Source organism: Ascidiella aspersa, chromosome 6 (assembly GCF_963924565.1).
Source record: "Ascidiella aspersa chromosome 6, kaAscAspe10.2, whole genome shotgun sequence".
Taxonomy (NCBI): domain Eukaryota; kingdom Metazoa; phylum Chordata; class Ascidiacea; order Phlebobranchia; family Ascidiidae; genus Ascidiella; species Ascidiella aspersa.
Window position 1 is genome coordinate 4,695,475 of NC_139452.1, and position 21,020 is coordinate 4,716,494.

General features: G+C 32.8%; 3 protein-coding genes across 3 annotated transcripts in view; all 3 read left to right on the plus strand.

Moving 5' to 3' along the window:
- The first annotated feature begins 147 nt into the window (after nt 1–147).
- Nucleotides 148–6,749, plus strand: LOC146139283 (large ribosomal subunit protein mL39-like). Its single transcript, XM_083392061.1, has 11 exons — nt 148–255; nt 642–704; nt 918–1,027; nt 1,172–1,256; nt 2,157–2,245; nt 2,994–3,140; nt 3,709–3,808; nt 4,270–4,450; nt 4,919–5,066; nt 5,475–5,597; nt 6,442–6,749. Exons 1-11 carry the CDS (start codon nt 207–209, stop codon nt 6,592–6,594), a joined length of 1,248 nt encoding a protein of 415 aa, XP_083248187.1. The 5' UTR covers nt 148–206; the 3' UTR covers nt 6,595–6,749.
- Nucleotides 6,750–8,581: 1,832 nt separating this feature from the next.
- On the plus strand, nt 8,582–17,393 carry LOC146139284 (conserved oligomeric Golgi complex subunit 2-like). The gene is made up of 16 exons (XM_083391844.1): nt 8,582–8,720; nt 9,146–9,307; nt 9,473–9,538; nt 9,837–10,004; nt 10,173–10,262; nt 10,567–10,746; nt 11,229–11,353; nt 11,612–11,744; nt 12,374–12,513; nt 12,842–12,919; nt 13,256–13,406; nt 13,933–14,107; nt 14,510–14,651; nt 14,958–15,098; nt 15,870–16,065; nt 16,806–17,393. Exons 1-16 carry the CDS (start codon nt 8,634–8,636, stop codon nt 16,905–16,907), a joined length of 2,136 nt encoding a protein of 711 aa, XP_083247970.1. The 5' UTR covers nt 8,582–8,633; the 3' UTR covers nt 16,908–17,393.
- A 2,793-nt stretch (nt 17,394–20,186) lies between these two features.
- Nucleotides 20,187–21,020, plus strand: part of LOC146139285 (poly [ADP-ribose] polymerase tankyrase-like) — a 41,733-nt gene continuing 40,899 nt past the window's right edge. Inside the window, exon 1 of the mRNA XM_083391786.1 lies at nt 20,187–20,840. Coding sequence (XP_083247912.1) covers nt 20,187–20,840 — 654 coding nt within the window. The remainder of the gene's footprint in view (nt 20,841–21,020) is intronic.

Genomic DNA, 21,020 nt, shown 5'->3' on the forward strand with positions numbered 1-21,020 from the left:
ATTACTAGGATAATGTAGTTTATTTTTTGAGGTATACAAACATATTTTTAATATTCAGTTTATTGTGGTAAATATATTTATAATATATTAAAACATTGTTCTTTCTTGAAATATTACACTCTTCCATACCATAATATTTATGATTTAAAGAGCAACAGTTTAAATAGTTGTTTAGAAATTAGTGATGCGTTGATACCTGTATAAAGATGTTTCATACGAAGTCTGTATTGGGATATTCTCAGCGATTATGTTTGGGTAAGTACATATGTTTTTATTGTGATTTATCTAACAGAAACAGTAATTATTACCAAACTGTTTATTTCAAAATTGCATTTATCTATTTAAAAAAACACCAGTCCGAATTAAAATAAGTACTTTGCTGGGTACTTGGGGCAAATAATAAATAGTGTGCATCACCCCTATTGGGATTTTTGTTATCACCAGTAATAGAGCAAAAAATCAGATTCAAACAAGCCAACTATCCATTGGCACCCTTGGGCATAAGCAATGGCACCCTGGTTCGGAACCACTGGTCTAGTCCTATTTATATTGTACTGACCAACACTGATAGCTAACCAATTATGTATTAGCGTAGTAATGTATTTGTGCTTTAGATTTTGTACATTATGCTTGTTTTGCAGAACTGCCACTAGTTGCATCTGTTCGAACCCTGTTTCTGGCTAGTTGTGACAAAAATGCACAAGGTAATGGTTGGTTAGATGGTTAGTTTTTTTTTTAATATATCTCAGTGTTACTGTGATTAATGTAATATACATGACAGCAAACCCTGTTTTTAGTAAAAAAAAATGAATTTATAATATAACTATAAATTATATATAATTTCTTTTTAATGTATTTAGATGGATATATATCATCCGAATTTAAAGATATATATACATATTTCCGATGCATTACAGGTGCAGAAAAGCAAATACAAACAAGCCAAACCAGCTTTCAAAATGAACTTTTTAATGAAAAAATTAAGAAAAGGCTGGCGGCAAGAGTTCCAAAGATCGAAAAAATAGAGGTAAATGATAAATACTATTTGTTTTTTCATGAAATACTAACAAAAAAAAACACAAAATAGACCTTTTTTTGACAACTTTCTAAATGTTTACTGTTTGTTTTTTAATCGAATATTAGACTTCTCTAAATTATTTTACAACTTAAGGTAAACTACGAAGGCAGAGGAATTTCTGGTGGGTCTTTGATGTTCATGAATAAACATCTGTCCACACCTCACCAATGTGCCATGCGTAAGTTGCTGGCAGTTTTACTTCCCAATAGAGATGGACAGACACATCTATAATATCGAACGATATATATAACTTTTGACTGATATTTTACTACCAAAATGTGATTTTAGTTGTTGTGAAAATTAACAATTTTATTAGCAAAATTTTTTTGATTGTTTGGTACATGCCAAGTTGAATTGCATAATAACAATTCAATAAACACAAGTGGCTAAATTAAAATGTTATTTGGGTTTTATTTTCAATTAGTTCAAGTTCTCACTATGCTTAGGTATATAAGTAAGAAATCTAACATGTCACTGTTGTAACATGTGTAAAATTCCATTAAGTCGAGTAACATAAGTTAAAAATGGAATCGACTGTCTAACAGGTTTACTACCAATATATTATTTTGACATCTTGCAATAAATTACTCAGTCCGCATTTATTTGAAATCAAGTAAACAAACGGAAAGCTATTATTGCATCGTGGGTCGCATTTGGGTCTGGCAACCGTATATTGTACAGACCTGGATATTTTTTTATATAATCATCTCTATTTTCTAACTAAATAATTTATTAAACCAGTTGCCTTCGATATGGATTGTAGAAATTAGTTATTTTTATTTCTTTATTTTGTTTAAGAAAGTAAAGAATTTTTAGATTTAAACTTACGACTGAGCCCTAATGCTTCAGTTTCTTAAAGAACAAAGCATTTTTACTTGCCCTTTAAATAATAAAATAATAAAATGTGGATATAGTCTGTATTTATCAGTCATTATTCTATAGTAGAGGCATCAGGCGGACAGATTGTATTATTCTATAGTATTAGGTCATACAATTATTTCCAATTTTTTGTAGGCTAATTAGCAATCCTATAAACTATTATATGTGTATGGTGACCACTTGTTACTTGTTTGTACAGATATCTCGCGTTCTGTCGCACAAAAATGTGTGATTGCTCTTGTGAAACCAAAGCAACACAATGAAAATGAATTAGAAAGTGGACAAACGGTAACGGCTATTTTGTTATTTATACAAGCTTTGTGTATATTCTATCAGCATAAAACATAATATGCTCTAAGAAAAACCAGCAACAACAAATAAGAATTAAAATAGAAGATTATTTTTTTATAACTGATATTGCTAACCAGGAATCAATATCTATGTTGTAATAACTTAAGTCAATGATTTGGGTTAAGTGCACTTAGGTAACAGTATTTAAATGACTAGACTTGAGTATTTTGTCAAGATGACTTGACTTAAACTCAATGTATTGAGTCAAATAACTTGGGTTGAAATGATGTGTTTTTAAGTAATATTTAAAAAAAAATTGGGTTATTTATAATTTATTTTGCATGTAAAATGATTTGCTTGATATGTTGCGTTGTTATTTTCAAGTTAAAATATTACTTATAATCAGACTTCCCATTTTTAAAGTTTTCCCATTTTATGGTTTGTGGTTCATGGCTTTATTTTTTGTCAATGTCTTGACTTAGACTTGCTCTAATAAATATGGCTTGCTCTGGTAATGACTTGACTTTGGTAATTGGTGACTTGAACCCGGACTTGGTATTTTTTGCAAAATACTTGACTTGGACTTATGGCTTGTTTGCAAAAGTGTTTGCAACTAAATCAAAAAGTTGAGATTTATAACTGACATTGTTCACTGTGTAGCAATAATTATGGAGATTGTTCAATTTTTTTAATTTTTGACCAAATTGGTGCCAATGATCTTCATACGTTTCTATTTAACTTCCAGTTGATTGGTGATGGAGAAAATGCAGTGCCATGCAGTGAATACCAACCCTGGGATATTCACAAACCTCTAACATTTGACTGCAACTTGCAACTTCTCAATTTCAACATGACCAACACCACAGCATGGAACCATGAACAAGTGAACAAGGTAAGATCACTGGCTACCTAGCAGCTACCTAGTCAGTTTACTTGACTTTGACTCAGGCCTAGAAAAAAAATGAAGTCCGACCCCCAGTCTGAATATGGTATGTTATGGATAGAAAAGCAAGTTAAGTATAAGGTAAATAATCATATGTCCACCTACAGGGGTGTCATATACTCATCAACCCACAATACAATATGCATTACAAAAATATTCCGAACCAGTACTATTCCAAAATATACAATTTGTGGTACTGCCTTCCCAGTTCCAAACTTCGTACTGCACAAACGCACATAGCAATTTGCAGCCCCGATTTTGTTCAGACAAGTTAGCATTTTTTATGAATTAGTGCGAGGATTGATGGGGCCTAAAATATCCAGTTTTGCCATTTTTAGATTGAATCCTGTTTATATGTAAACTGTTTGCTTTGGCCTTACTTTTAGGTTCACTTTTCACTATATTTTTTGCACAATTAGACCCCTTTTGAGTAAAACATGTGTACACTTATTTATGTTTGTTCATAATCCAGTGGTGTGTACACCAGATATGTAACTAAGTATTTTTTATCATCAAGGCATATTGGAGATCATGTGCATTTATACTTGGTGCTGTTCTACAAACGGCATTTCGGGAAAGATTTACATCAAAACTTCTCAGAATTCCCAACATTCCTGGTAATTCTTTAAATCTGTACAAATAGAATTCTGTTTTTGCAAGATTTTGTTATTATTTTTCTGTTCCAATGATAGGTTGTTTTTTTTTTATGAAACTATCAATGATGACAAGCAAATGCCATCAGTGTGTTAACATTTTTTCTGATGGAGGATTTTTTATTTTAATTTAACAAAAGTAGGCCCTAGTTTTTGTGTAAAAATACTTTTTTTCTGTTATCTTAAGAGTTAACAACATCTCACTTCAATCGAAATTTTTACTTATTGGGCTGTTGGTGTGCATTTCTTTAAAGGTTTTTTATGAGGAGAGTAAATATCAATAATTACAAGTAGGAAGTAATAATAAAAAACAAAATTGTTTCAGTAACAGTAATAGTTCCGTTAACAAATCACTTTTCAGCAGATTTATTCTGTTTAAAGTAGTGTTATTTTTTTACCATTGCTGTTGCAATATGTTTGTTTAGTAACCAGTGGTGCATTCTGCTGTGATTTATCGCTGGATTCAGCATTAGACGAATGGAAACCTACCGAGGAATCGTTAATATTCCTCACTAAACTCGCAAGGCGCCTAATCATGCAAAACCTCAAGTTTGAACCTCTCGATGTTGAGTTGGATTTTGCTCGACAAATTTTCTCTGATGACCCGTAAGTATCAACTAGGAGTACTATTTGATCAGTCTGCATTGAATAATTCATTGCAACAGTGTTTCAGTAACTTTAAGGAAAACTTTTAATTTCAATTTCTATAGAATTTCTTAAGATAAAAAAATGCTTGTTTACAACCAGTTGTAATTTAAGATGTGACATGTACTCATAATATTTCATGTAAATTATTAATAAAAATTAATTTATTAAAAATAATAATAATAAATTAGTTTTAAAAAATTAACTTGATTAGTTTTACTTTTTTTAGTGCTACCTTTACCAAAAGTTGTTTTTTACATAAGCTAAAACGGATTCGATGATTTAATTATTTTTGTTTTAACCTCTAACAAATGGATTGATTTGTTCGTTTAGAATAGACCAGTTAAACCTTGTTATAAATTAACCTCAGCTTAGTCAGCTTTTATTAAAAAAGTAACATCAAGTATGAAATACACGTTTTTTCAACAGTTACCATCTATGCCAGCTGCAGCATCTTGTAGAGAATGATAGTAGTTTAGATGAAGTTACACTCTACAGACTGGGAGATTACATCGGTATCTCTGATGGTCCTTTAATCAGTAACACTTCACTGATCTTTCACTATGTCGTCACCGCTGTTAGTATTGTTGTTATTGTCGTTGACACTTAATCTTTGTGAGTTTAATTAGATTTTTACAAAAAAAGTATTTTTACACACCGAGATTTTAAATAAATTAGGGAATTTAGGATTTATTAATGACATGTTATTTTATCATTTTAGTATTTCAATTGAGATCGCTTCACTTGTTTGTAAACTGATACTTTTTTAAATATATATATATATTTTTGGCAGTAGTTATCTTGTATACTTTCAGTTTTTTTTTTCATACGCTGTTTCCATTGTCGACAATGTATAACTTGAGAGTTATCCAGAAGAAAAACATTTTGAAACTTACTTCTTGTGCTTTAAACATGTTTAAATTGACCTTTTTTTAAAAAAATCCCTATTTTTTTAAATGAGGGCTTTTAATTTTTGTTTTTGTAGATTCACAACCTGAACAGTGAAAAGTATGGTCACCAATGCCGGGTGCAGGGATTATCTTTACCAAGTGACTGCAGAGTACACCACACAATATGGTCAATCCTGGAAAAAAGGGCAAGAAAGCTGGTAAGTATATTTTATAATGAACCTGTAAAGGGGTCAGCAAACTGTTTTCCTAAAGGGTCGAATCACTAAAGGACCTGACATTGCGGGCTGGATATGAAATATTTTGTTGAAATTATTTAATTTGAAAATCGTTAAATGAAGAAAATACTATGCAACAAGAACTGTAGTGAGGTTTAACAAATTGTCGAAAAGTTTACAGTTTTATAAAAATTTAGTTTCGAGTTAATCCACCAACATTTCACTGTCTTTATCTTCATTAAGTTAATAGGCCACGGGCCGGTAGATTTAACTCTCGGGCTGTAGTTTGGTGACCCCGACCCTAATACTACAACAAAATCATTCACAATTATGAACAATATGCACGTTCATAATATTGCTACACTGACAAATAAAAACCAAAAAGCTTGGTATACAATTCACAAATAGACAGAATTACCTTGAAAAGCTTGCTTGGAGTCTTTGAAGTTTTTGTTGCATTGGTAGAAGTTATATATAAGCATATTTTTGAAACTCAATTACTTTTAATGTTAGTTTACTAGCTAAAACAGCCATGGAATGATGTTGTTTTAGTAAATATACCATATTATTATTAATCCAGTGGTATACAGATCCTCCTAAAAAATACTAGGTATGTAAATAGTTTTCCATTGACCTAATTATCTGACCATCTAAAATGGGCCTCAGGCAAATTTAGCAACAAGAAAATCGATATTGGAAACCATTAATTTTTTAACCCTGTCATTGAGCATTTGGGTAATATTTTATTCCCAATAAATATTTTGGCAAATCCTACTTTAGTAATGTTGTCATTTTTTCTTGGCAATTTTATCGCCTTTTCTTTCAGATAAAAGTGGGTCTTAGCAGTGAACAACCAAGTTCAGAAACCGACGAACTTTCAGAAAATATTTGGGATTATAAGTCGATCGAAAACGAAACGAAGATATTTAGCAAGGCAACCAAACAATGGACGGGTGATAGATGGTCGACCCGGACGTGAAAATGTACCTCCCTAAAGAATAAAGTTGCTCAATGCAAAAGGGTTAATGACAAGCTGACCATTGACCAATGGCTCAACCACACTTTCTGTACGTGATGTGCATTGCCTGGTGCGATAGACGATGTAAATGTGATCGTTTCGTGATAAAAAAAACACGCTTGAAATTGTTTTGTTTTTTAGTTAGTTGTGGTTTTGCAATAATAATTTAATTAGACTGTAGACTGTAGAGCTTCGAAAGTCAGTTTATAGTTTTAAAAAATATATTAGCGTAAATGAAATATCGTCACCCCCCTCCTTAACGAAAACGATTTTCCAATTCCGTGAAAAGGGTTCGTTAAAGTATTTAATCCCTTCTTAAACAAATCTGATTTTTCACGCTTGTACTTATACTAACAACTTCTCTGAATGTTGCTCAATTAGGAAATATCAAGAAGTTTACAGAAGAGTGTCAGTTAAAGGCGTAAAACGACACCAAGCAGTAAAGTTTAATCTTTTATTTATAACAGAAATTGACAACTTTATTATTTGCTCAATTTGCATTGGTGCGTGACCTTGTGCGTTCATGCGTGAATTTCATATTCGTGGAATGCAAACTCAATTTGCAGAAGAGGGTTTAAAAGAATTACAAAACATTGGCTGCTACAGCATGGTTTGTATAAAATTACTTGCACTAAATTCACGTAATTTGTTGTTTCCCAGTGGACCACAATCGTCAACGGCTGGAAAAACGTCCATACGAACTGATGTGCGACACAGTTTTAAAAACTAAAAATTACCGAGAAAACATCTTATTTTAAGTAGGCCTACCATATGTCCTCTTTTAGGGAGATTTGTCCTCTTTTCTCAAAAAAAGGTGAATGGTCCTAGGATGCTCAAAAATGCCCAAATGTCCTAATTTTTTGCATTTCGACTTAGTTGCTTATACTTTCAACTAGACTTTTAGGCGAGACGTTGTATTTATTTCAAAGAAAATACTGCAGCCAAGAAACATTCTAAACTGCTGCTTTAAAAAAGTTTGGCGCTCTTTCACCATTGCACGTAAAAATTAATAAAAAAAAATTTCTTCAAATGCCGCATACCACAACGCATATTGTTTGGGTTAGGGTTAGCGTTTGGTTGAGGGTGGGTCAAGTTATTATTAATAATAAACATAATATTGCTTGACCCACCCTCACCCAAACGCTAACCTGCACCCTAACCCAAACAATATGCGTTGTGGTATGCGGTATTATTATTATTTTTTTTGGCATAACTTTTCACGTACATAAGTGAAAGAGCGCCAAAAGTTTTTCCAACAAATTGAAAATTGATGTTGTTAAAAAATGATAATTCCTTATTGGCAAAAGTTAAGGGAACCGCAAGGTAATAATGGGCTGAATCTGAAATATAAATTTGATTTGTTGTTTTTGTGTCTGTTTTTTGTAAAGAAAACATCATCAAACTCAAACGTAACAATTCTACTTTTGTTTTACTTGCCGGCAAAAAGTGTCCTCTTTTTGGGTGCTGACAATATGGTAGGCCTAATTTGAAGCAACTGTAAAATCGATGTGAAGTTATGCAAGTAACTTGCACAGTTCGACTTTATTACCAACTTGAAAACGAATGTGAAATTTACTTTGTATTTGGTAATACACCATTGTACCCTTATAACTTCAGTATAATATAAAAAACGTTTGATTTTTAAACATGTTATATTTGGTTGAATGGCGGTGGATTACACATCTACATAATAGACTATGTTCATAAAAAAATAGACTAAACAATGCATTTTGATTCTTGCTAACAAAATACCTAGTGGAAATTATTACTGAACACCTTTGAATGCCGTTTTGTAGATATAAAAGCAATCAAAACTAAAGAGTCCTATTCAACACAATAAATATGAAATCCAGCCATATGCACTACTGCCCAATGTTAAAAAAATGATTAAAACTTTTCGAACTTATACTCTTTAAAATTTACCAATTCTTAATTATTATTTTTTCTCAGCAACAGGAAACATATATTCATTGTTTATTTAAAGTAGAATTTTATTTCAAATGGCCGAAAAATCTGCCTCTTCAGCTTTGATGTTGCTGCCTTCACCTGCTGGATCACTCAGCTTCGATAAAAATGAGTTTATGCAGGTAAAAAAGATGACCTGACTTTCGAAGCAGATTTTGTTGTACAGTCTGTGTTTTAAAAATGATATATCTTTTGACATAATTTTAGAGGCTTGAAAAAAATAAGTAAATTTGCATTTTTTACCAAATATTTTATATAGTGTTGATCATTGTTAAGTTGTTGTTGCTTAATTCTAAGATTTTCGTTTTCTATTATATATAGATATATTTTCTGACGAGATTATATTGAGTATTTTTATGTTGGTTTGAAGTTTATATAATATGTTTGGTAAATTTGTTTAGTCTAATGGTTGGGGCCTTTGTCTAAATAAATTACAAAAACTGAAAAAAATGAATTATTGTTTTAGTAAGGGTTTACTTTTACAGGAGTGATGTTTGATTGTTTTTTCTTTTGAAAATATTGTAAAATGTGACTATTTGTTTCCAAGAGTGACTTCAGCGTTGATCATTTTGTTGCCGATTGCCGCAAACATGTTCAACTGGAAACATTGCGGCAAGATTTGGAAGTCTACTTTAAGCTGCTCAAGAATGCCATGATTGAGCTTATCAACAAGGACTATGCAGACTTTGTTAACCTCTCCGGCAACTTAGTAAGTCATGTATAGGGATTTAAGATTTTTTTTAGTTTATTTTGTATTTTTTCATTAAGAGGAGAGACATAAAAGAACAACTATTATTTAAAAAAATGTTTGATTTTTTGTATTTTTTTTTGTATTTCAAAATTTAAGAAAATATTGAAATATATTATTTTGCAGGTCGGAATGGAAAAAGCTATTGGACAGTTACGTACCCCATTGCAGACAATAAAAGTAGATGTTACAGTAAGTTTTGATTAACAAAAGATATTTCATAGTAGATTTAGATTAAAATAACCAAACACCCCTTTAAATCATGAAAAAAGGAAAAGGATTCTATTTCAAACACACAAACCAAACAGTAGACATAATCCAATAGCTATTTTTGTGTGGAGGTTTAGCAAATAAATAATAAAAAAATTATGAAAAAATCTATCTCTGAAATGTTTCAAATTTAATCTAAAGTTATCAGCCAACTCTTATGTAAGCCTACTTTTTTCAAATTAAGTCAAACTGTTAAAAGTATTTTTTTGTTTGAATGAAGGAAGTCCAAAGTGTGGTGCATCAGGAAATCGAAGAGTTTGAAATTGCTCTGGAAAAGCAAAAGTGCGTCTCGGAAAAGCGTAAATTGCTCGGACACATGCAAGGTTTACTTCAGTCCATCGAGAAAATTGAGCACATTCAACGGTCCGAAGATACAAATACAGGACAGGTACGAAATCCTATGTGTTTTTGTTTCAAGTGGCAATTTTTGTTGTGTTATTATTTTAATCGCAAATTTGTTTTTACTTGTGTATAAATATAAATATATTTTTAATCAGGCTTCTATAACTTTAGGAGTCTTTGTTTTATTTAAAACTGGTTTGTTCTTATTACACAGATTCTTGAGAGAGTGGCTGGGGAGTTTAACCAGTTACAACATCACACAACTTACTGCAGAGGATTGCCTGTTCTTAACGCTATACGGCCGGTAAATATGCTTTGTTCTAAAAAACCTGACCTCAGTTGATAACTTGAATGATTGAATTTATTTAGTTTATGTTTAAAGTAAAAAAATCCATAATCTATATAAAATGTGGATGTGATTTTAATGTAAAAAATTATTAACTCATCATTGTCTTGTCTATGTAAAATTAAAATATAAACTGCAATAAACTGCAGCATTTATTTCACTTTTAAAGATAATTCCTTACTACTTAAAGGCAACAAACCTAAATCTGCGATTTTGAATTACAGCTAAGCCTAAAAAAAACACACATTTTTTATTGTTTTAGAGGATTTCCGATCTCACAAGCTACCTCCAGAGCAGTCTGGAAGGAGAACTAGTTCGTGGAATATCGGAAATGGAAGGAACACACATCCACAGATGCCTCAACTCTTATGCACTTATTGGAAAAATCCCAGACGCTGAAAACTTGGTTCGAAACCATGTGGTCAAGCCTCAGATGGACAGGGTAAATTTATTGTTTTGACCAGAAATAAATGCTGACAGAAAACAGTAAACTGTGAGGTTTAATATATGTCTCGACAGTCAGTGTTTAATTAATTTAGGACATCATCATATGAATGACTTTTTTTAGTTTTGTTACTTGATTTTTAAAGACTATTTTTTGGTTGAATTTTTTTAATGATTTTAGTATTGGTCCTTTTCCAAATTTGAAACATTTTTACATTTTAAGTGAATGTTTTCAACTCCGATGCTTGACATGGATTTTTTTTTACTAATATCTGCTCTAGTTTTATGTCAGAAAAGTCCATCACAGGCTTCGTTTCGTTATGACACATTTTAACAATTTAGAAATGAATTACAGTTTTGTTTAATCTGGCGTGGTCAGAGGATTTCTGAATATAAAATATCAGTTTGTTTTTAAAACATTTTAAACAAACTATTTCAAGTAAATTGGAAGTTTATAGTAAGTTAGTCTTTTATTTTAAGATCATGCAAGAACAGCAAGGTAATGTGGCCGTCCCAAACTTGAATCCAATGTTCTTTAAGATCCTGGAATTAGTTCCTAACCAGCTACGATTACTTTGCGACATAACATCAGGGAGGAAAAACAGGTATGCTGTTAAACTATTTTATTGAAATTTTTTACAAGAACGTTTTGTTCTTGAAATGTTGTTTTGTAAAATGTAAATATCTGAGTAGAGTTTTTATTACAATTTGATGATTTTTTTTTACTTTAATTGGTTTTAATCCACCACCCAACTGCTTCATTTTTAAAATGACAAAAAAAAAAAAAAAAAAAAAAAATTCTCTCTAACTTGCAGTTACTATGCTGAAAAATATTTAAATTATTTATATATTCAATTTTTTAGGCAAGGTGACCAGTACAGAGGAATCCCTGGTTACGACTTCATTGTAAATTCCGCTTGGCCTGAAATTGTCCTCTCCATGGAAAGACATTTGCCAGATCTCTTTGCGTCAGGTGACCCCGACAAATTCCATGCTGTAAGTCATGTCCTTAATTACTTTTTTAGTATTTTAACGAATATTTAAGCCTGCAAAGTTTTATCAAGTTATGGCTATTTTTAATGAATTTCAACACTAGACCAGGTCATGTTTTTTGAAGTTACCCTATTTTAGTCAACATTGTACCTTTCGTAGTTATAGAATTTCTCTTAATACAAGGTCATGGTTACCTAATAAGGCTTACAGCATTCGCCACAGAAAAAACACCGCTACATAATATATCACAAAATACTCTGCTAACAGATGTATATTGTATTAAAAAACAATCTTCTAAAATCCAAATGGTTAACATTCTAAACTAGCCTGGTCTTGGATGTTTAAGATCCTAATTTGACAGACTAATTTTAGTCAGCACCTTTGGCTCCCTGTGTACATTTTTAACAACTGCTATTTAAATGCCTATTAGTAGTAAAAATACTTGAAAATGTTTGTTATAGTGTTTTGTTTTTTGGAAATACATTCAAAACTTTTAAATGTTTCTTTTAAAAGTTTTCTTATAAAGTATGTGTTACTTATAAATGTCTGAAAAAAATATTAAAAAGATTTACACCGAAAAATACATCACACCTACCAGTTTTATTGTTTGAACATGTGCTTCTTTTTACCAGCGGTACTGCCTGTGCATGGAGTTTGTAAGAAACTTTGAGCGTCAATGCGGTTCGCAGGCAAGTGTTCAGCGTTTACGACAGTGCGAGGCATTCCAGGCCCTTATGACGCACTGGAGCTTACCCGTGTACTTCCAAATCAGGTCGGACATTGTTCCTTCTATTTGTAACCTTAATCGAAAAAGGTATATTGAATTAATGAATAGGGATGTAAAAGTTCTATGTTGTTCCAAAATATGATATTTTGCTTTAAAATAAGTTTTGTCCATCATTGTTGCGGCATGGAATGCTGCCAGGTGCACCTCAGGCAAATTTTAAGAAATATTCAACTATATAAAACATGTGTTTGTTTGTTTTTTACTTTCCCTATCTGCAACTATGAGCAGTATGTAACACAAAATTGCAAGAAAATTTAAAAAAATATTACTATACCTTAACTATTAATATTTTTTAAATCTGTGATTTGTATAGATTTCAAGATATCGGAGGTCAATTGGAGGATGCCATTGGCACACCCACCAAACCAAGTTCTGGAGGGGATACTTACAGGTTTGTTCATGTATTTAATACACAAATTTTGTTAAAACCATCTTTTGACATATTTTCCGCCCTTTTTTGTGTCAAATAAAAATCAAACATTATGCTACTGTTTTAAGTATTGCTGATAAACGTCTTAAATGTTTTGAATTTTCCTAAACTACAGGATTGAAACTTTTTTGAGGCAATTGCGAAAATTGTATGAAAAGTTGTGTCCATTTGTTCACTTCTTTTTTTAGGCAAGAAATTTGAAAAGGGTGATTGAGTTTATTTCCAATTTTATGCTAGTTTACCCGATGCTTTACACGTATTCCTTGACTGTTACTAAACACCACTTTCTTGTCTCAGGTTAAACATAAGCTCAGTGCTATGGCAATGCATCGGCAAGTGTTGGAAGGATGACATCTTCTTAGCTGGTTTGCTGCACAGGTTTTGGAAGCTCACACTACAACTCTTGGCCAGATACAGCACCTGGGTGAAATCGCAAAATGTCAACCAGGTAAGTAATATTTATCATCGTTTTTTTTTTGTAAAAAAATCTTTGCAAATGGCCCTATTTGACTAATTCTATATAAGCTAATGATAAGCTATTCTAAAAATTGCAACCCCCAAAAATCTATGTTAAATGTATATACAATGAAACATATGTACACACATCAATGATCGACAGATTCGGTGAATTTGCACTGGCTTTCAGTGTACTATATTAAATGTATTCATTATTACTTTATAACATGCTTTTTTTGCATTTATCTGCAATTCTTTGAAAGCTTATTTTGACTTATTACTTCTACTACAAGCTTCTACTATTTTTTTTTTATTTTAGTCTTAGCGTAGCTAAATGATATTATAATAAATAATGTAGTAAACAATAAAAAAAAGTTTGTTCACCACTTTGTTTACTTTTTTGTTGTATCAAACAAATATGCTTGTGTTAACCTTTTTAATCACCCTAAAAGGTGACTCTTGCATTTTATACAAAGAATTTTGCAATTTTTTTAGTTTAACGATTATATTCTTTACAGGTGGGAAATAATAAAGGGTTGACTACTGGACAAGACGATAAGTTAACACTGAACCAAATAGCGGGTGTTGTCATCGATTTGGAAATTTTATGTCAAAATGTAAACAACTTGTTCACCGAAACTATTGAACCCCACGCACGGAAACAAGGTCTTAAGGATACAACTATACTAAAAGGTAACACAGACTGGTGAAAGTCAATAGGTATTTCGGTATAAAATTATGTTGCATAATGGTTGCAGGTTAAGACGTATTAAGTATACGTTTTGAAACATTTAAAATGACACCTGCATCTGTAATTGGCTTTATTATAAAATTAGATTGTGAAATTATTTTTTTTGTAGCATTTGCTTATGGATTGAATCATTGTTTTATTCTAGTATTTCTTTTGGATGCAGTGAATTCCGTTTTTTTAAACTGTATGTTATTAAAACAAAAAAGGTATTTATTTCAGAAAGAAGTCATTTGATTAAATAAGGATCATTTTTTTTAATAAATTGATATTTAGATAAATTAACTAGTCTGGCTCCCTTTTTATTGGTGATATAAAATGATTCTTTTAATTTGCCATTTTTGCAGATGCTCTGACAGCGACGTTAGAAGATTTAACCAAGTGCAAAGAAAACTTTGTGGATTACATAATCACAACCCTAACCTCGCAATCAATAATGCACCTAAAACCTGCACAGGATGTACCACGGCTGTACAGGAAGACCAACAGGTAATGTTACTTACTGCAAATTTAACGTTAGTTTACAAGGCTACTTACAGAGTAGCTAATTTTTGACCTTGCTATAAAATTTTACCTGCAAGAAAACCTTGTTAAATAAAATATTTAAATCTTTGTGTTCTTGTTTGCACTATACATTGACCTTCGTTTTAATGACGGGATTTGCTATCGAATTAAGTATCGGACATTACCTTATATTTACGAGTGTGCAAAAATCAAAATTCTAATCATAGGAAATAACCATAAAAATTAACATAGGAATAACTATGAAAATTCTCTAACTAACATTGCACACAGGCAAGCACCTACGGACCCTTCAAGTTACGTGGTTGCCGTAACGAAGCCAATCACAGCATTCCACAACGAGATTCACCAACACATGGGGTCCAACGTATTGTCCGACTGGCTCACCAAAGTAACCATCAACGTGTCTGAAAAGTAAGGAAACGTGAAAGTTGAAATTCGTATTTAGATAAAACTATTTTTAGTTGGTGTGTTAATTTTTCTTAGATATTGTGTTAAATCAGTGTGGGGCGTGGGCGTATATTATTTTTATGTATTTGTTATTTCTAGAGCTTAATTGTGTGTATATTACTTCAAAGGATTCAGAAAGTTTTTCAGGCACAAATAAATAATTAATTAAACAATCCGTTAGCATTTTTTGTTATAAAATCATCTTAAATTTTCTATTAACAATTTGCTTACTATATGCTGCGTTTTTGTTGTTTTGTGATTTGGGTTGTTTCTAGTAATCGAGCTAGTTTAGCAATTTAGTAGTTTAAAGTTCACTTTTTATTACAAGGACCTGATTTGGACTTGCTATAATTATAACTGTACTAGGACTTGACTTGTGATTTATTGCAAAGAATTGACCTGGACTAAAGTACATTTACAAAAGACTTGAGTTAAACTTGGTTATTTTACGAATGACCTGACTGGGATTTAAGTCATTTCAAAATGACTAGTTTACAACACGTGTTAAGACTGTTTATAAAAAATACAGGTATAAAAAATAAAATCATTTCCTAAAATGTTAATAGAAATATGTTGAGTCTTAACATAATCTGATACGAAAACAAGAATCTTTCTTTTACAGTTTATAGTCTGCGGGAGATCCCTTAACTTAAAAGTGTTTCAACTTGCTAATAACGCTGCGTACAATACGAAAAAAATCGTTACATCATTCAAAACCTTTCGTTCATAACTCAGGTACAACTCGGTTGTGTCCGACGTCCTAACCTCAGTGCGCAAGATGGAAGAAAGTCTGATGCGTTTGCAGAAGATGCGCAGTGCAAAGTCCTCCTCCGGCAACCTCTCATCCCTTGCATCCGGGAACGAGTCTCTGTCCGACGACGATAAGATACGACTGCAACTCTTTCTGGACGTCACAAGTTACGGCAATCAGGTGAACATTAAAGCAACTTCTTTTTAAAGGTTTTGGCTGTTTACTATCACAATTAAGAAACGCAAAGTGTTGTATAGGCAACGCACGTCTGCAAACTGCTGGTGGTAAAACGGCCCAAACAGTGTTTTATATGTTTTCAATCACATTCAACTCAGAGGTCACCTGTAAGGTGCACAATTAATTAGAAATGGGGCCCCATACTTTAATGCCGCAAAAATTAGATCACGACTTGGATCACTACAAAGCACATGGAAAATCTAAGTAGGTGGCATTGTAAACGTTTCAAATATCTCTGTTGAAAAGTCCCAATTCCCCCAAGGGGACCGTTTCGGTCCCCCAAAACACTGAAGACGAGTATTAGAGTTCTACGTTTTGTTTAATATCGTTTTTTTACTTCGTTAAACCCTTATTTATGCATGATTAGATATTGATGCAGTTTGAAACGTTTCGATAAACGTTGCTGCCTTTGGGAATATAACTGTAATTGTAATAATGAAATACGTGAAAAACCAACTGACATAAGGATTCGATTTAAATAAAGAACAACGCTGTTTCTGCAAACCAGACCGTATGTTAATTTGTAAACCATTAAAAAAACGTTATGATTAATAGGTAGGCGGAAAAAGTCATTACCACCTTTTTAAACTGGTTATTATTTTTTGTAAGGTCGTAAAATCAATTTTTGTTAAGAATGGTGTGTTCATTATGATGTGATGTCGACAAATTATTTCTTGTTGTAGGTTAAAGACTGCGGGGTTAACCTGGATAACGTCACAAGCTACCAGAGTCTTCTCGCGATGGTCACAGAAGCAAAGAGCAAAAATATGAAGATACAGACGTAGCTGGCAATACTTTGGAAAAACAGTTTACAATCTTCTTATATTTCGTGGAACCATTGTCAGCAGTATGCAGCATTCTTTACACAAGTGAAAAACTGAAAGCGGTTGACAAACCATAACAGCCGAAATGCCGAAGGTCGTGGGTTCGAATCTTACCCCAGGATATTTTGTATACTTGCGTCTACTGCCGACTTTTTGGGGTTCTCTCAGTGCAAGAATCACAGCTATAAGTATTAATGTCGAATAGTGTGTATTTTCTTCTGATAGCGATACTCATTTGTTCGTCTGATCAGATAAGCAAAATAGATTACATTTAAACGTTTAAAGGTATTTGTATTAGGCAAGGTTTAGCTGCGGCCGACATTTTAATCAGTAATACCATTTGGCATCGGGTATGGGCTCCCATCTAAAGTAAACGGACCTCTTCACTACAAGTAGTAGATAAAATGATTAATCTAGTTATGTTTAACTCGGACACCCAAAACTGACACATAGAAACCGATTGTTCTATATTTGTTCGGTGCTTTTTCATAACAGCTGCTTAAATCTCACGTTGGGGACATCTATGTACTGATGCTCCTTTTTATTTATCCAAGTGCAATGCATATATTGTTACCCGCCGTGCGAAAAATAAAATATAAATTTTATAAATATATGCTTTGTTGTGCGGTTTTTAGAGGCAGCAGTTATTTGAAACACAGTTTTAAGGTTAGTGAAGAGTTGAGCGCGAGTTTGGAAGTACAGTGATACGTCATAACTTGACGTCACAAAAATACGTCAAAATTTATGTCCACAAAGTAACGTCAAAACATGACATCACAAGGTTACACATAAACGTGACGCCAGATAAAGTAACCTTGGGAACACCACATAGCTCGTTTGTTTTGTTAGAGCTATTAGTTTGAGAGGCGTTACTTTCAATAAAAAAGTTACATTACAAAGATGGTATGGGTTCGCGCAAACCGAAATAACGCCTATAGGATGTTCAAGTTGCTTAAACTTTTAATTTCAGGGATACGATGGGGCGCAGGACGACTTTGGGCTAAAACTATTGTATCAAAATAAGCTAAGGCAAGAAACCGGCGCTGGTCTAGAATCCTAACACATTTAGATTCGAAAATATTGCATTAACGTGGTTGAAATAGGCAAAAAAGACAGTTTGGGGTGGTATGATTTTATCTTAGTTTTACATAGGCTTATAGACTCAAAAATCAGTTCGGAAAGACCAGTTATTGTTCTGTGCGATGCCAAATTTTTCCCGGGTATTGCATGACTTCCGACTTAGTTTGGAGAAACAGAAAGTCACGTGGCATTTATTACCCAGCAGCTAGGACTCATCCGCCTTCACATATCGCCGGTATATTAAAAGCGAATTAGCTTAAAATAAATTATTTACAGCAACAATTTGGCATAACTAAGGTTTTGATATTTAACTAGAGCTAATAATTAAGTTTTTAACCGAATTTATAGTCGGTAAGATTGATTTTCAAGGACTAGAAAGAACTTGTCTCATCCGTTCTAGGCTTAACCGCGCGTAAACCGGCTTGCTCTGCAAAATGGTGACTTGCTTTTTGTCACGTTGCTTCATTAAAAGTGATTAGAAATATGCAAATCAAAAGATCTAAGGTTATTCGAGCGCCAAAACCAGCTAAATTTGTCGAGAATAAATCAAAATCATGTTTGTAGTGTGTTGTTTCGTTTGGACTTGACTTTAAAGCGGTGAAATTTCGATTAAAGTAATCAGATTTTGTCGAATCGCCAGTGGGCGTTGCGCAACGTAAACAAAGTTAATTGAAATATGGCGTTTGTTTGTGCAGCATTTGCGAATACTGTGTTATAACACGTTTATAGTTTAAGTTTGTTTCTCATTTTCTTCATTGCCATATCTCGCCCAAATAAATATTGCATACAATTTGACAACACGCTGGATTTCACCTAATATTTTAGACTTCAGGGCTAAAGGCTTTGCAAATTAAAATACTTTATTTGTTGTTTAATGAATCATTGCTCTTGTAAATAGATTTGGTTGCACTGAACTTCATCTTTTTTTTTTTTTTAAGTTTTAAAACTTGAAATAATTTTACAATTATTTGAGCAGTTTTTGTTACTAATCTTTGTACATTTAAAGTTGGTGGTTGTTAAGACTGTGAACGAGTAATACATAGCTTATTTGCTCAAAATGAAAATTCGAATTGTTTTTCAATTGTTAAAAGTAAAAATGGCCAATATTTAGGTTGTTGTAGATCAGTGGTTTTTAACCTTTTTCATACGGCGACCCATTTTAACAACCCAATGTAACAAATGACCCCTCCAAAAAAAAAAGATTCCTGCATATGTAATACATTTGTGTATGCGCAATAGAACAAAAAAATATTATTAAAAATAACAAAAATTATAGTACCACTCTGTTCAAAAATATACTCATTTATTAAATTCATGCACAAGGCAACATCAGTGAGATGGCTAGTGTTGCATCTTGGCGACAAGCTTATCTATGCGTGCTCACGTGGCTCTGTTGTTGCCAGAGCACACCTGAGATCTGGCTCTACTTGTGACATCATACCCAAATATTTTTCGTGATAAAATGGTGATTGTGTTGTAATAACTAGTTATTGTCACAAGCAGTTTTTTTGCAGTACAGTAAACACTTGTTTAGCTTCTGATTTCTGTCTTTATTGAATTTGAGAATAAACATAGCGCAATATAAGTAATTGCAACTTGGATTACAGGTTAGAGTTTTTCACTTAGTTTGGCTGGTGTGTGTACTGTACAAGTTCTTCAGTTAACATAAAAGTGTGTACTGTTCCAGAAAAGGTTGAAAAGCACTGTCGTAGGCTACCTATGATTGATAACGGGAACTCAATAGTAAGCCTACACTGTTAAAATAATAGTCTCGAAACTTTCTTCCAGGCTGCTGATGTTTAAATATTCACTGTCAACAACATTCACTAATATCTACAGATATTTTTTTATGGCAATTAATTGACATTCTCGTAATAGTGATTGGTATTTAATCGTCGTCTTCGCGACCCCCAGAGAAAAGGCAAACGACCCACCCGGGTGTCGCGACCCCCAGGTTGAAAACCACTGTTGTAGATAGTATGCAGATATCACTAATATACAAAAAATCTATATATCAGCTTAAGAACAGCATAGGGTGTTAGGAATTCCATAAAAATGTATATACACTTTTATTTCACAATATATATGTTTCATATTTTACATTTTTTGTTGCATTTAGTGTCAATAGCACTTGTTCTCTGCTGAATTTTGCCGGAAACCATGAGTGAAAGTGCTGATGGTGCCACGGAAGAACAAACATCGGAAGTTAATTCTTCCGCGACAATTTCACAGAGCGATGTTGAAATGAAGGAGAGTGACCTTTCAACCGATGACAACAGCAAAAAAGCAAAAGAAGTCAACGACTCACCGCCACAAGAACAAGAAACCCCAGCCCCTCAAACCGAAGCCAACGGTACGGTAGAAAAAGATTCAAGTAATGGTAAGGAACAGCAGGAGGTTAAAGTCCCAGAAAATGGCGATGAAAATGACAGCGAAACTAAAGCTGTAGAAGTTGCCAATAAAACTGAAGAAAAGCCTGACGAAGAACCCAAAAAAGACGAAGAAATAGAAGAAGCCCCTGTCGTCACTGAGCAAGTGTTGGGCGAAGAAACCGCAACTGAAGAAGCGATGGAGCAAGTTACAGAAGAAGCAAAACATGAAAAGTCTGAAGATCCCAAAGAGCTCGAGCAAGAATCAAATTCTGCCCAAGAGCAGGAAGTTGTTGCTCCCGAGGTATCGGAGGTTGAGTCCAAAGAAAACACTGCACCCGAAAACACGGGTGAAAAAGAGTCGGTAGAAAAGACAGAGGAAAATAAGGATGAGGGTGAAGCAATGGAGGTTACTCCAACGGAAATTGAAGAAAGCTCGATTGGGGTTGGTTTTATTTATTCAGAATTTATGTTTATGGTTCTAAAAAAGTTGTTTGTATAAACTCAAAACGAAAATGTGATGCTCTGTCCAAATCGAATAACTTTTTGATTTTCTTTTAATCCTATCAGAAGTCAAATATTTGTCAAATTAAAAAACACAGTTATTTTGATGTAAAATGTGATT